Below are 15,870 nucleotides of genomic sequence, written 5' to 3' on the forward strand. Positions count from 1 at the left end.
GAAATATGAATGATTATTACATGCTATATAAGGGGTTGGAATGAAATGACCATATTTCATATTCTTTAGTTTGATGACCATCAGGGTTGGTTCCACCATTAAGCGGATTAGGCCTCTGCTTAAAACCCCAGCCCCCAATTAAGAAATATTGATAAAGATTTATTTCATTAAAAAAAAAAAAGTATATATAAAAACTAATAATCCTAGTATATATAAAAACTAATCGATCTCCTGGTAATTTTTTGGCGTCCTCCTAATCCTAGGTGAATATTATTTTCTAAAAATTAAGTAAGAGAAATAATAAAAACTTTTTTTTTTTTTTTTATAGAAAATAATATTTCAGTTTTCTAACAAAATTCACCTGAATTATAGGAATCCCGTCATGGGATATAATAAATTACAGTTTCCCTTCAAAGTATATATATTTCTTCACCAGGCACCAATAAGGAACTTAGTACAGGGCAAATGCACAAGCCAATAGAGCAAACATAATTGACCGTTGCGTTATTGACGTAGGCATTCGACCGTTGTCTTTCCTGAGGAAGAGACCTTGGTAAACAGGAAGATTGATTATAACCAGTACCCCACAAAGAAGAATCTGCAATGCAAATGGGTGTGAAAGCAAATTTTGCATTTCCTTCTGCATAATCACCCTCTTCATTCCTCCAACCAAACAGAACGCATTTAACAATGCAAGTGTTGCTATAATGGTAAACATTGGGGAAGAAGCACCGAACTCCATGAGCTCTTCCTCGTATCTCTGTGAAACATCATCGTCAGCCACCTTTGCCGTGACGACAAAGGCCGACTTTGTGAACCCCAGTAGTTTTAGGATGTTGTCAAAGAATCCAAAGAAAAAGGAACTAGTTCTTTTAAACAGCCACATCCTTTGATCATTCCACCAGCCTAGGAATGTGCCCCCCAACCAAACATATTCTCCAAGACAGTATGCGCGGTGGACAGAGATGACAAATGCAAATGGTAGGATCCATGGATTTGAAATCTGTTAATCAGTGCATGCATGCAAGATAATTAATTGTTAACAATCAACAATAGGCAAAGTTCCATTCAAGTAATAAGTATTGTACCTCTGGAAACAAGGAGATGCCTCTAAGCAGGCATAGGGATGGCACAACGACGTAGTATAGAGTAGGCAAGCAAGTTGGAGCCCATAGCAAATAGATACAGTATGACAGTTGATGCTTCAGGGGAGTCTTTTTGTAGCCATGCACAAAGGGACAGTACCTTGAGGCAAAGATCTGAAAATCACCTTCACTCCATCTCTTATGCTGTACAAGTGACTGCAGTAGTGTTGTGGGAGCAACTCCAAGGAACCCCTTCCTTTCCGGGTTGAAATATATTGACCTCCAACCTCGACAATGTATAGCTAATCCTGTGATGACATCTTCTACTGCACAACCATATTTCAAACCCATCTGCAAATCATATATGTGTGTGAGAGAGCTTCATGTACATGAGGTTAATTAATTATGAGTAATTCTATTTAGTAAACTGTTATATGACTGTCACAAGTATAACCATCCACTAAATAGCATTTTTTGGAGTGTTGTTTTCATAGGTAGAAAGAGAGAGGGAGAGAGAGAGAGAGAGAGACCTCCTTTCCCCACTGAGTGTTGTTTTCATAGGTACAACTTGCAAGAACTTTGCATGTTTCTTCTAGAACACTCGCACTCTCTTCTACCTTTCTATCATTCCATTTCCCTCCCTTCCAATCTGCCTTAAATTCCTTGCCGTACTTGTGCCCATAAAGAGTGTCTCTTCTGTGAAAGCACCCGGTACCAATATACAAAGGCCCTCCATGCCCATCAAATCCTGGAATCTCCACCTTTTGTCGCCATGCATACAAAAAGTAGAAATTCCATTAAGATCTTCTCTCTCATTAGAAACATACAGGTTTAATTAATACACATGTTTGAATCATTGTAAGTTGTTTGTTAATGCTCGCTCACCTCCATAATTACGTTCAAGGAGCTACCGTAAACATCATTCTTTGTAATGTTCTCGAACGCCTGTGGAAACTGTACGAAGCCAATCTCATGACCATTTTCTTCATCCATAAAAAAGCACACAGCATCTCTCGCTGAGTCTGAATTGTTTGAGTACATGTCGCAGTCCACATTAAGAATTATCGGACCATTGCTTATCCGCGATGACACCCTTATCTGTTTTTATTATTATTATTTCCATAAAACATACAAAAGCTATTAACACATGAATTCTATGGCCATGGATATGAAGCTTAAGTTGCATGTGGAGTGGATATATATGATGTATGGCTTACCAGTGCATTCATGGCTCCTGCTTTAAAGTTATGGTGGTACTGGGGTTTCTTTTCACGTGCCAAGTATACCAGAGTTGGCAAAGGTTGTCCATCAATATCTACAGCCTTGGGGTCTTTTCCATTAATAAGTATCTATGAATTGAAATAGTAACAATTAATTGATTAATTCTATTAAGCAAGCAGGAAAATTGGGTAAATTTTAGAGGTGTAAATTAATTAATATTAATTCCATGATTTCAGTGACAACGTAGAAAGTACTTGAATAATGGTTTGATGATCACGTCGGCTTGAAACCTTGTTCCACTCACTAAATCCCTTGTGCTCTTTACGTACTTCTTCTGAAATTTGGCCTCGCTCTGTAGTCGTCTCAATCCGTTTCTTCATGTCTTCATATGATGTCTGTAACATGAAACCGGATATTATTTTCTATCCCTGTGTGAATTAAAAATAAAAGAAAGATTTTTTTTTAAAATTTTTACTAAAAAAAAAGGATGCTTGTCACTTGACTTTCAGCAAACGAATTCGCGAGACACAATAGGGGTGACAATTGGTGTTTATGTGTCATATTCTTTTATGTAGGTCAATTATCATAACCTGACCTAATTAATTAGACGGGCTGGTCAAACCCTTTAATACTAACCTTTTAATTTTATATGGAGTACATGTCGGGTATTGTCAATCCTTAATGCCTCATGTCGGGTTCGAGTCGTATTACTAGTGATGTGACCTTGAATTAAATAAAATATAATAATAAGGTATATTTTTTAGTTTCTATATACCATCATTTTATTATATATAAAAAGTATGATGCAAAATTAAAATTAAAATAAAATATTTTATAATATAATATAAAATATTTTATCACAAATCGTTTCACAGTAATTCAATCTCAAGCTTTGATCATTTGATACCTTTTATCCAAACATCTGTGGTTTGGCTTCGTTTGTTACTATGTTTTGCAGATTTTTTTGTTTTTAATTTGAAGTGTTTTAATGTCACATAAAGATAAAGATGAAAATAGTTTCGGTTATTTTGTATTTTGAATTATTTATTAATATTTTGAAAAGAAAATTAAGAAAAAAGAAAACAAAAGGTTGGGCTCAAGATGGCCTAATTATTTGAATCTCTAGACACTAAAAATGTTCAAAAGTGAGTTTGTTTCAGGTGATTTTCCTTATATATATATATATATAGAGAGAGAGAGAGAAAAAGATGTTTATAGTGCTCTAACTATTTGAACAGTTGCACCTATATATTTTGGTGGCCTCTATTACATCTCCTACACATGGGTCCAGGGCCTGATTAATTATCACCGTACTACTACTCCATGATGAATCATGATCAATATAGTGCTCAATTATTGATCATGCATAGTATCTCCTATGGTCCATTCTGGAGACTGGAGACTGGACCATATATTCCGTGGAAAGGCATATATGCATCAAAATATATTCAATTGGGCTTAGAGTAAAGTTGGCAAATTTTTATATTACGTACGAATTCGACATGAACTCAACATGAAATTAGCGAGTTAGAATTAAGTAATCTTAACCATTTAACTAAATAGGTCGAGTTAAAACTAATATATATAATATTATACGCATGTCTTGATATGACTCGAACCTATCACATAAACATAACTTGTCACGCTACTAAAAAGAGCCAAGTTGTAGACAGTCGCAATTAGCAGCCAGCAGGGTTAAGACGGCATTCTGAAAGGTCCCCTTTGAACTATATATGTCATACACATATGTTTTGTCTAGTTTTTGGCCAAATGTGGACCATTACCAAGAATGGAGGGTGGAAATTGAAAGGGAAATGAAGGATTAGCTAGATATAGTTTTGCAAACGGAACAGATTTCGTGTGTATGGCTAAGAGAATGACCTATGCTAATCTGTTTGATTTCCATGACTGATATATATATATATATAATGGAAATCAAACAGATTAGCATAGGTCATTGTACGTATTTGATTTGGTGTCCATTTACCACCGGCATGGTTAAATTAATAATTATTTAGTCTAAAAATATAAGCTGATTAAAAATAACGAACAAAATTATATATGCTTCATTAGTTAATATTTTAACGAGATGTTATAAAGTCTTTGAATTCTGTTTTGATCCGACATTAACTTATTGTTGATTTATCATGAAAGTTAAAGTCATTAGATGTACTTTAAAAAAATAAAAAAATAAAAAACAAAATTAAAAGTTAAAAAGCAGGCAGGTGATGTGAAATTGACGTGATAAATGATATATATTTAATTAATTAACATATCAAAACAAGCCACTGATCAAGACAGTTTTGTTATTGTTGCAAGGCGCCCCACCTGGATTTCTCAGCCCCAAGATACTCGACGCCTTGGATGAGAGCTGGCATATTCTAAGTGGTTAAGAAATGGTCTATCTTTGCGTGCAAACGGCTTAATTTCCTAGTTCTAGATTCTAGTAGTAAAGATGAAAATCCATGGAAGATATATATACCTTGATGGATGACCACTCTTTGGCCATGGCAGGATCTTCAAGCGGCTCAGCGGCTGTGCGGAAATAAGCCTCCGGCGATCTCGGCTCCACTTTGAACTTTTTGCAAAACGGAAGCCAAATCTTTGAGAAACGTGAGGCCTCTACCATTGCGTAAAACGTCAAATCCGAACCGCCGTCGTCTGAAAGATAAACGCTTAGCTTTTCAGGCGGATAGTCGTAAGCCATGACTGAGAGGACGGTGTTAATCACCATAGATGGCGGTTCTATCATGGGGTCTGCTGTACACACGAATATGTCTATCCCCGGCAGAGCCTTTTCGTGTCTGTTTATTGCATGAACAGTACAACCATATTTAGCAAGTAAAAGACAAAAAAAAAAAAACACACACACACAAATAGTACGCTAATTAAATATGTCACAGAGAGAGAGAAAGAGACCTGAGAGAGAGCCTGTCTTTGAAAGTGGAACGATAGATGAGATTCCAACGGACAACCATAGTGATAAACCAATAAAAAGAAAACCAAAGCTCCGAAAGAAATAATCCGATCCAAACCCATCTTCCGGCTTCTTCTTTTGCTGGTATATAGCTCACTCTATATACAAAGATCAAGCATATACCCACCAAGATTGAAAACGCATAAATTTGTAAAGGGATACGTCCCTTGGCTGACTTTGTTACAAAAAGAGGAAGATGATCATTTATCTCCATCTCTCTCTCTCTCTCTCTCTCTTGCTCGAGCTCTCTCGAGTGTTGCTTAGAAAAGTGTGTGTGTATAATGCAACCAAAAAAGAATTGAAGGACGACAATGATGGATATAAGGAGCCAACCAGAAGTGACAACATTGGAATAAAGGTACAACCTAGTGGAGGGGCACGCGAGGAAGACTAGCTACTTTGAGAGTCAAGCTTAATATTACTCTTCAATTTTGATATTTTCAGCAGAAAATGACTAAAACGAAGAAAAAAAAAAAAAAAAAACCAGAGTAGGTAGAAAAGGTTGGTCCCCATTTTTTATACTTCTTGTTGATAAATCTCATGTTATCCAACATTATTAAATACAATTTGTGGAAGCAGACTGTTTGCTTAGAACACGCATCGATCTTCATCGTATAATAAACTAATAATACAAGTTTATTTTGATGATGCTCAATTGGTTATCTAAGGAAACTTCATCAAGCCCCTCCGAAGTTTCAGCTGATTTGACAAACACCCCTTAAATTTTAAAAACTCTTACTTAGGCCCCTGAATTTTGGTTTGCTCTCACTTTGGACCCTTCAGTTAGCTTTCACCATTAAATTGACATTTTATGCCTATTATACCCTTAACCAAAATTACGTCGTTTTGGGCTCCAAAACTACACCATTTTGAACTTCAAAGCTATATCACCACCTACCTTAAAACAACGTCGTTTTGAGTATAATATATATATATATATATATATATATATATATAAGCAAAATATATTAAAAAAAAAAGAAAAAGAAAGAAAGATTAATCTAGAAATTTTGAGTTGGTCAGACCACCCCATGGCCAGGGGTGAAGTCCAGAGGCCACCCAGAAAAAACAAAAAAAAGGGGTGGGTGTTTTGGGGGTGTGGGATACTTACAGAGGTGTGGCCGGGGTGAGGCTCCTGGCCACCCATGCAGACAGAGCTCCTGGCTGGCTCACGACTGTGGGGGTGGCCCGTGACTCAGGCCAACGGGCCACCTCCAGCAATCCTTTTTTTTTTTTTGGGGGGGGGGGAGAGACCCCGCTTTTGAGTGTGGGACCACCCGCCAATACCATGGGAATCCAGTGCGACCAAGGGTTAGGTCCAGCCACCCCATTTTGGCGGGGGTGCTGGGTCCACCAATTTAAGTCCTTTTTTTTTTTTTTGGCATATTTTGCTTTTTTTAAAAAAAAATTATCTGCACAAAAGCGACGTCGTTTTGAAATTTGGGTAGATGTATTAGTTTTAAAAGCTGTAGCTTGATTGTAGTTTTGGGGTAAGGGTAAAATGGGCATAAAATTTGACTTTAACGTTGAAAACTACTAGAAGAGTTCAAAGTGAGAGCAAACTAAAGTTCAGGAGATCTATGTAAGAATTTTGGTAATTCAAGAAGTGCTTGTTAAATTGACTGGAAATTCGGAGGGGCTTACTAAAGTTTCCCCTTTGGCTTAATTAGCTGAAAACAAAGGTTGAACAAGAAGCCGGTGATCATCCAATTAAGTCCAAACCCTACATAGTTAATAATAGAGTCAAGAAATTTATCTAATACATCAACAAAACGTGGCATGGTCAAACATCATAACAATTCCCAAATTAATGGGCACACATCGATCTTTGTTTTCCCAGCCCATTTACTACCTTGATAACCGAATTGCTGTACCTTATCAATCAAACCAAAAATTATGTGTACGACGTCGATGGTATCACATAAATCCTACAACTATTCCGTTGCATACAATTAATTGGTCAAACCTAATAGTTTGGTGAATTCGAATTTGAATGTTGGTTGCGCGCGTGACGCCATTCATAAATAAAACCGACAAAAATGTACAACCGAGCCTTTAACAGTGTAATTGCATAGGAGCCTGCAAGCTGCTTGAACTCTCAGTTTGTCATGAACGGTTGTGAAGGAGCCACGTGCATGTACATCAACAACATAAAATGAAAGTGCTTCTCAATCGCGGCTATTTTGGGATGGTTCATTCATGATTGCCCCTCAACACTACAAACAAATGAGGAGGTGGTTTGGACTACTAAACATGATTTTGGATGCGGTCTAGTTGTCACTTAAGGTGAGGGGTACAGTACAGGTCGCTCGCGAACTACCTCAAAAACCTTATTTTGAAAGTGATCGAACTATCTCAACTCGTTTTGATCAGGGCCCCCATTCCAAAATATTTGGGTGGCCAATTAATTACATCCATCCTACCAATTAAATGCTTTTGGTAAAAGGCCAGCTGGCATGTTGGCATCATTCTCCAAAAGGGAAGTGAAGACGTTTTCTAAGCATGCATAGCTTGTTACAAAGCCAGATGGTCATTTCTAAGAGAAACTTTTGACATTTTTTTTCGAACAACATTCATTTGACGAACTGTAGCGATCCCCGACATATATAGGATACAACAAATTATACATGTCATTACGAACATTACAGTTTCCCCTGAAAGTATCAGTAAATATATGCGAACTCTTGGTAACTAGAAATGGTTCCTTAATTCGAAGTATTCTAGAGTTTACTTGGGACCGACAAGTCATTTAATAGAGGGCCAATGCACAAGCCAACAGTGCAAACATAATTGACCGTAGTGTTAATGAGGTCGGCATGCGACCATTGTCTTTTCTGAGGAAGAGACCTTGGTAAACAGGCAGATTGATCAATACCAGTATGCCACACAGAAGAATCTGCAATGCAAATGGGTCTGAAAGCAAAGCTTGCACATCCTTCTGCATAATCACCCTCTTCATTCCTCCAACGAAACAGAACGCATTTAGCAATGCAAGTGTTGCTATAATGGTAAACATTGGGGAAGAAGCACCGAACTCCATGACCTCTTCCTCGTATCTCTGTAAAACATCATCTTCAGCCACCTTTGCTGTGATGAAAAAGGCCGACTCTGTAAATCCCAGTAGTTTTAGGATGTTGTCTAAGAAGGCAAAGAAATAGGAACTAATTCTTTTATACAGCCACATCCTTTGATCATTCCACCAGGACCACCACCCTCCGAATGTGCCCCCACACCAAACAAATTCTCCAAGACTGTATGCACGGTGGACAAAGATGACAAATAGAAATGGAAGGACCCATGGATTTGATATCTGTTAGTGCAAGATGATTTCATTAGCAATTAATGCAAGTTAAATATTTTTAATAAATTTAATTATTTAACTAATTATATTCTAACACGTACCTCTGGGAATAAGGAGATGCCCCTAAGCAGGCATAGGGTTGGCACAGCAACAAAGTACAACGTGCCCAAGCAGTTTACAGCCCACAGCAAATAGGAAGAATATGAAAGTTGAAGTTTAAGGGGCATCTTTTTATGTCCATACACAAAGGGACAGTTTGAGACAAAGACCTGAAAATCATCTTCAGTCCATCTTTTATGCTGTACAAGTGACTGCAGTAGTGTTGTGGGAGCAACTCCAAGGAAGGCCTTCCTTTCCGGATTTAAATATACGGATTTCCAACCTCGACAATGTATAGCTAATCCTGTCAGGATATCCTCCACTGGACAACCATACTTCAAACCCATCTGCATGCAAATCACGATATAGCTAAATATGAGATTCATATATATGGAGTTAACACGTACGTGCGAGAGAGCCACAGAGAGAGACACTACAAAAAACCATTTTTTAATGACAGGCGTTTTCTTACGTGTTCTAGTGTCCGACACGTCAGAAATTTTTTCTGACGGGTTGTTTCTGACGTGTGTCGAGTGTCAGAAACGTAAGTGTCAGGAAAAAAAATTTCCTGACGTGTGAGTAGGCAACACGTCAGAAAATTCTGACGTGTTACCCACTAACACGCCAGAAATTTTTTTTCTGACGTTGCATTTTCGACACATCAGAAAATTTCTGACGTGTCAAAAATGCCACGTCAGAAAAAATTCTGACGTGGCATAATGCAACGTCAGAAAAAATTCTGACGTGGCATAATGCAACGTCAAAAATTTTTATTACGTTTAGGATTGGACACCTCAGCAAATTTTCTGACATGGCAGAAATGCCACGTCAGAAAATTTCTGACGTGGTGATTCGGCCACGTCAGAAAATTTCTGACGTGGCTTTTCCACCACGCCAGAAAATTTCTGACGTGGCAGATATGCCACGTCAGAAAATTTGGCCTTTTTTTTTTTCCTGCTTTCTACTTTCACGCATTTGCTTTCACTGATTGCAGGTGATTTTTCCTACTTTCACTGATTGCTTTCACTTGCTGTGTTTCCAGATTGCATTTCTGGAAGGCAATCTGGAAATCAATCAGAGTTGTTTTGTGATGGAACAGAGAAAACAACCTGGAAACACAGCAGGTGCAAATTTTCTCTCAATGTGTACAGATTTTTCAGATTAATTCCATATTATTTGAAACATTTGCAAATATTCAGGAATAATCAAAAAATCTGAAACATTTCCATTTGAATTGGCAAACAATTAGATCCAACAAACTGGCAAATAATTAGATCCAACAAACAATATTCTATTGTTCCAACATCGTTTTCCTGAGTTCAATTTATTCCAGAATTCAATATATACAGTTTATACAATTCAATTTACTCCAGATTTTCCTGCTTGAATTCAATTTAATTTGTACAAAAAAAACCAATTTTCTCATGTCATCTTTCCTAAGGATATACTAGGAACAAAAACAAATGGCATGATAAAATCATTATAACATGTCCAAAAATTCAGTTACATATAATAGAATTCGACATTCAAATCTATCAACTCCTCAGAAATAAATAGAGACATGCATGGAATAATTGATAGGTCATTGAGTCAATTCAATATGTCTAACCAAAGTGGAAAACAAAGTCAAAATCAAAATCATATCAAATCAAATCAAATCAAACCAATCTAATACGTCCTATGTCCATCCATGACCTCCTCATACCGCTATTTCCAAAAGTTTCCCAGATAGCTTGATGTATACTGACAACAACATCCACAAGCTTCTTCACAATCTGCGGTAAGAAATAAATTCAAAGAAAGATGTTACTCTACAAATAGAAAGAACTACTCTACTCTACTCTACTCTATCCTATGTAAGACAATACTGAATAAAGTATAACCTTTCCTCCATGGCCTAGCTTCATAAATCAGATTCAAGAATGTATAACTTCTTAAACTTGACATGCTAAATGGCCATATATATTCTTCTTATATTCCAATCCACCTATATAATTTTTGACCACTTATAAAGCAACAGTGAGGAACTCATAATTCAGACAACACATACAAATCATTAAAGTAAACAATAACATTCGATCGGAATCGTAAAATGCAGGCAATACATAGCGATTGGAATAGTTACAAGAGACCCAACCTATATATTAAACCTCAAACTTGACATACTTACAAGAGACCCAACCTATATATTAAACCTCAAACTTCACATGGTTACAAGAAACCCAACCTATATATTAAACGTCAAACGAAGTATTGACTAAACATCCATTTAATGCAACTTACTATTTATCATATAGATATAATTATATCTATCACAAACATGCAGTCAATACGTTAATCATATACTTCCAATAACTATTATGAGCAAATATTGTTTTGTTTCACACAACTAAACAATAACAAAATGCCCTTAATATGTTTACCAACTACGAACTCACATACAAGGCTCAATCTAGGTCGATGGCTTCCTCATTCGACAACTTTTCCGCAATACCTGGAGATTATAAAACAATCAATCAAGAAGCAATAAGTGTCTTTCTTATCGGGAAGCAATAAGTACACTTATAAATCATCATCAATGCAATATCTATATATATATATATATATATATATATATATATATATATTCCGACTGGAAAATAAGTTCCTTCTAAAATTAGACACAAACACAATGCTAACGTTTAGTAGTAGAAATAATAACAAACATTATCGAGGTCGCTATCAACACTAACAACATAAAAAACATTCCTACTGTCCAACCTAATGTATCACCAAACCAATGAAGAACAAAACATTTTGCAACGTCATAAAATTCATACATACATATATATATACTCAATAAAACCCAAAGCAAAAAAAACAAATTGCATTACCTGGTTCACTCCCCACTAACGATTTCACCACCAAACGGGCTGGAGATTCTTTTTCTGTTACATCTTTAACTCGAGTCGTATCGGATGAGGACCTCGACTGCAACATGTGCTCGAGTTGACGAAAACGTGCCTCGTACAAAGTGGTCATACTAGCCCGGGTCTCAGCTAGCCGCACAGCAACCTGCTGATCAACCTCCACTCGCTGTGCATCTAACAGCGCAGCTATCTCTGCCCTGTGCCTCTCCCGTTCAGCTTGCTGCGCCATTGCCTGCTCTCGCTGTGTCTCTAGCAGCGCATCCATCTCCTGCTTGTGCTTCTCCCGCTCAGCTTGTAGTGCAGTTTCTATCATTTCTGGGACACCAGAGCTCCCGGGAGGTTGTGAGCGTGGCGCGACTGGTCTATAGTAGGAGTGGATGTACCGCGCACAGGTAGTATACCTGCTCCAACCTGGCGAACCCGACCTGCGTACTCCGGCTTATTGCCCATCCCCTGTGCGTACGCATCGTCGGGCGCCCACCGTACGGTGCCCTCGGTGACAGATTGTGTAGCAGCCGAGTCAGTGGGAAGCAACTCCTTCATCCTCTCCTGTAAAGTACACATTAACAAAAGCAATTATAAATATTAAATAAAATTACAAATAAATATACATTAACCAAAACATATCGGTTATTAGTAGCGTACACATCTTTCCTTGACCAAGTCATTTGGATATCCGCCAGTCTTCTTCACGTGTGTGTTGATGTAAGACTGCGCTCGTGTTGGCGGAATCCCGGTATTTACGAACTGCATACACAAAAAAAACCCCAAAAATTTAAACATAAACACAATCAACATAAGTCATACATATATCTGATCAAAAAACATACTTCTTCATGTGTAGCCCTGGCATAGCTCTTTGATCCGGTGCAGTGAGGCTCCTTGTTCTTCGACCGGATTCCTTTCATATATGCAGCATATTCCTACACAATTAACATTGTTAATATTTTAGGCTACACATTCATCTTAATAAAACTAAACAAAACTCACTAAAATGTGACTTACTTGATTCTCTGTCGAACACCATTTCTCCAATAATATATCCACGTCCTCTCTATTGTACGTGGATAATTGTCCTCCTTCCCTAGCCTTCACTGTCGCCGGAGTATCGTCCGATGTGATGTGAAGACTATGCTTCAAGTCATACCTCCAAGTCGTATGCTTGTTTCGCATATCAAGGAAAGCGTCCCGTTTTATGGCCGCGATATCGCAGTCAGGTGGGATATAGAAGTGCTTCTACATATATTCACACATATATATATATATATTCATTAACAATATTGTCCATCTATTTGAGATAAATATATGAATATATAAATCATTATCATAAATACAATAATTAATTGTCTTATAACATACCATCAATGCATCCCAAATATCTTCCTTCTTACGCTCTGATACCTTCTTCCACTCGTCGCTAATCCGGACATAAGTACTGCTCCTAACGAACACTCCGGTCATCCGTCTAAATTTGGAAGCACTTTGTCCCACAGGCTGCCACGCAGGGTTATACTCGCACACGATCCTCTGGCCATCCGGGATCTCCCACAACTTGTGGCATGACTTGACACTTAATATATGGTAGTGGGTGATGTCATCGCGATCTACACCTAATACATTAAAAATTTGAACAAGTTAGTTATTTAATTAAACTAACCACATATTAAAATGAAATAAAATACATATTCCGATATTTTAACACATGTACTTACTTATCGTCCGAACCTCATCCACCGCCAACGGGAGTGTAGCGGCATCATCGGAATGCGTGTCATGCGCGACACCATCCTCATCACCCTCAGTGCTATCCGGGGGCTGTGTCTCATCACTATCATCCACATGTACTCCGCTACTGGGGTATGGGTGCCGCTGGAAATGGCCATGGGAAACGATTCCCATATCGCTCAACGTCGTGAAGTCAAGCGTGAACGGTGTAGATGTGCCCGGCTCTGCCACATCAGAACGCTGAGGATCTACATGAATGTCATCACCACATCCCACGTCCCGCCCTGCATCGGTGTGCTCTTCCACATGATGTGGAAGTACCGGTCTATACCCTTCTGGATCCATATTAGCCCGGGGGGACGAATGTAAATCATGGGCGGCGGATGTCAACCGTACGTTAGGTTGCCGCTGTGCTTTTCTCTTTCCCCTATAACTCATGTCTCCCTGCAAAATATGTTGCGAAACGAATTAGTCTTTTTCAGCATGTAATTGCAAGTTTTGATTGCTTATCAATGTTACATTACTTATTATGACATATATCAGAACATTTTCAAGTATTCCTCTTTTGATAATCTTTTTTTTGACTTACGTATTAGTCAATTCATCACTATATCTTTTGATAATCTTATTATGACATATATCTAAACTTCTAAATTACCACACAATTTGACATACTCTCGAGCCTTAAAACCTTTTAATTTTGACCCCTGAACTTTCAATTGCAATCAATTTACCCACTCCATATATCAATTACTTGGAAAAAGAAATTAACTATGTTTTGGCCACACGGTGAAAGAGAAAAAAGAGAGACCAACCACTGTTTGCTCCAGGAAAAAAAAAATGTTCGTCCTTTTTTTTTTTTTTTTTTTTCATTCATTTGAAAACAATTTTTTGTGTGATAATGAGATTTAACTTAATTTATTTGAGATTTTAGATTTTGAGTAATTTTCTTTTCACTATTTTGTATTCTATCTTTAATAATGACTTGAGTTTTTGCGTGTAATTTTTTGTTATTATCTTTTTTACCATAATAATGACTTTTGGCACAACAAGTAGTTATATACTTTGCATGAGTATCGTAGTTCATGCACTTTCATTTGTTTTAACCAATTCATGTTGTCATGAATAAACTAGACCCAACGCAAAGCACATATTTCACTGAACCGGTTTATTGATTTATTGATTGGTTGAATCTAGTTCAAGTTTCAACCTGATTCAACCAATTAGTAGAATTAAGGGATCAATCAGTGTGCAAATAAGACGAAATTAGGGTTTAATGAATTGAATTGACCGACCATATCTGATCATTTTAAAAGAATGCAATTATTAATTAACATATATAAGAAAAGAAATGTTCTTTGAGTGAAGTATCTGGTATATATATATATATATATATATATATATAACTTTAATATATATCATATTGATCAGCTTAAATGAGTTCTAATTAATGTCTTATGGGTGGGGCAATTCACAATAGGGCAACTAAACTTTTTATTTAAATTTGTCATCCAAAAAATTGGGTGGATGTATTGGTCTCCAATGTAGCTGATGTGCCATGGGTTTAGAAGACGCTTTATGTTAGCTTATCTTTGTGATCAATCCTACTTATCAAAAACAAATCTTTGTGATCAATCCTTCTTTTATGTTTCCAAGTATCCAAGTGTTAGAAGGTTCACACACACACACACATTAATTTGGGGCTCGTTGGCTTTTCTGTATAGTAGCTGCAAATGCTTTATGTGACTATTCAGGATCATTGATAAAGGCTGGAAGAAAATCTAATGTCATTTCTCTTTGAATTGCAGATGGATTCGTATGCTTATCTACCTCCTAGTTTTCAACATTCACTGAAGTGTGATGCATCTGCCACTCTTGTGGTGTTTGAGCGAAGGTTTGTTCCCCTACGAGTATAATTGACTGGATAGTTTGCCATCTTGTTCAGATGTTTTATCTTCATAGCATGCTCAGCATGAGAATTCACTCAAATTCAAAATAATGCCTATATATGCAAAATGTTTGATATATTTGATTTGTTTTGGGTTCACAAAAATATCGTATAAAGTCACAAAAATATACAAAAGGACTCTTGAAGACCTAAATACATAATATAATGAACCAAAGCAGTGAAACAAAATATCATATACGAGATTAGCACAAACATCACCCAACCTGCTAGCATGCAAACACCAAATCCAAACCTAACAAATAAATAAGTAAAAGGAAGCATGTACATATATATATACTTGTACGTGAGGAGCTCGTGTAGGAGCTAAAAATGGAGGTAGCTAGAGAGGACGACGGGCGGCGGGCAGCGCTGCGGGCCTTTTCTTACAGTGCAATCGTGAGCGTTTTCTTATATATAGCTTACACGAGAGAGAGTACCCGGGGGAGAAGAGAAAAAAATGCTCAGCTTAATAAAGGAAGAGTTTGGGCAGAAGAAAAAAAAAATTCTCCAAGGTCAGCAATGGCGCTCGGAAGAAAGAAAGAAAAACAGGGGAATACAAGGCTAGCAGAACAGAGAGAGGCGATCGAACAGAGAGAGAGAACACG

General features: G+C 37.3%; 2 protein-coding genes across 2 annotated transcripts in view; one reads left to right on the forward strand and one right to left on the reverse strand.

Annotated features, from left to right (window-relative positions):
• LOC132170307 (acetyl-CoA acetyltransferase 2) overlaps positions 1-15,870 on the forward strand; it is a 33,325-nt gene that overhangs the window by 8,112 nt on the left and 9,343 nt on the right. The gene's annotated exons all lie outside the window — the stretch shown is intronic.
• Positions 344-5,580, reverse strand: LOC132170306 (cellulose synthase-like protein E6). The gene is made up of 8 exons (XM_059581233.1): positions 5,226-5,580; positions 4,789-5,110; positions 2,561-2,701; positions 2,303-2,434; positions 1,971-2,183; positions 1,616-1,846; positions 1,089-1,436; positions 344-1,003 (listed from the first exon to the last, which is right to left on the reverse strand). Exons 1-8 carry the CDS (start codon positions 5,495-5,497, stop codon positions 452-454), a joined length of 2,211 nt encoding a protein of 736 aa, XP_059437216.1. The 5' UTR covers positions 5,498-5,580; the 3' UTR covers positions 344-451.

This window comes from Corylus avellana, chromosome ca2 (assembly GCF_901000735.1).
Source record: "Corylus avellana chromosome ca2, CavTom2PMs-1.0".
NCBI classification, from domain to species: domain Eukaryota; kingdom Viridiplantae; phylum Streptophyta; class Magnoliopsida; order Fagales; family Betulaceae; genus Corylus; species Corylus avellana.

What these genes read in the sequence shown, in the direction of transcription:
- LOC132170306 (XM_059581233.1), bottom strand. Translation starts at nt 5,497, where the DNA reads ATGGAGATAAATGATCATCTTCCTCTTTTTGTAACAAAGTCAGCCAAG. An exon ending in AAAGACAGGCTCTCTCTCAG is followed by an intron (nt 5,111 to 5,225) that starts GTCTCTTTCTCT and finishes TGCAATAAACAG; the next exon opens with ACACGAAAAGGCTCTGCCGG. An exon ending in CCTTGAACGTAATTATGGAG is followed by an intron (nt 1,847 to 1,970) that starts GTGAGCGAGCAT and finishes TGGCGACAAAAG; the next exon opens with GTGGAGATTCCAGGATTTGA.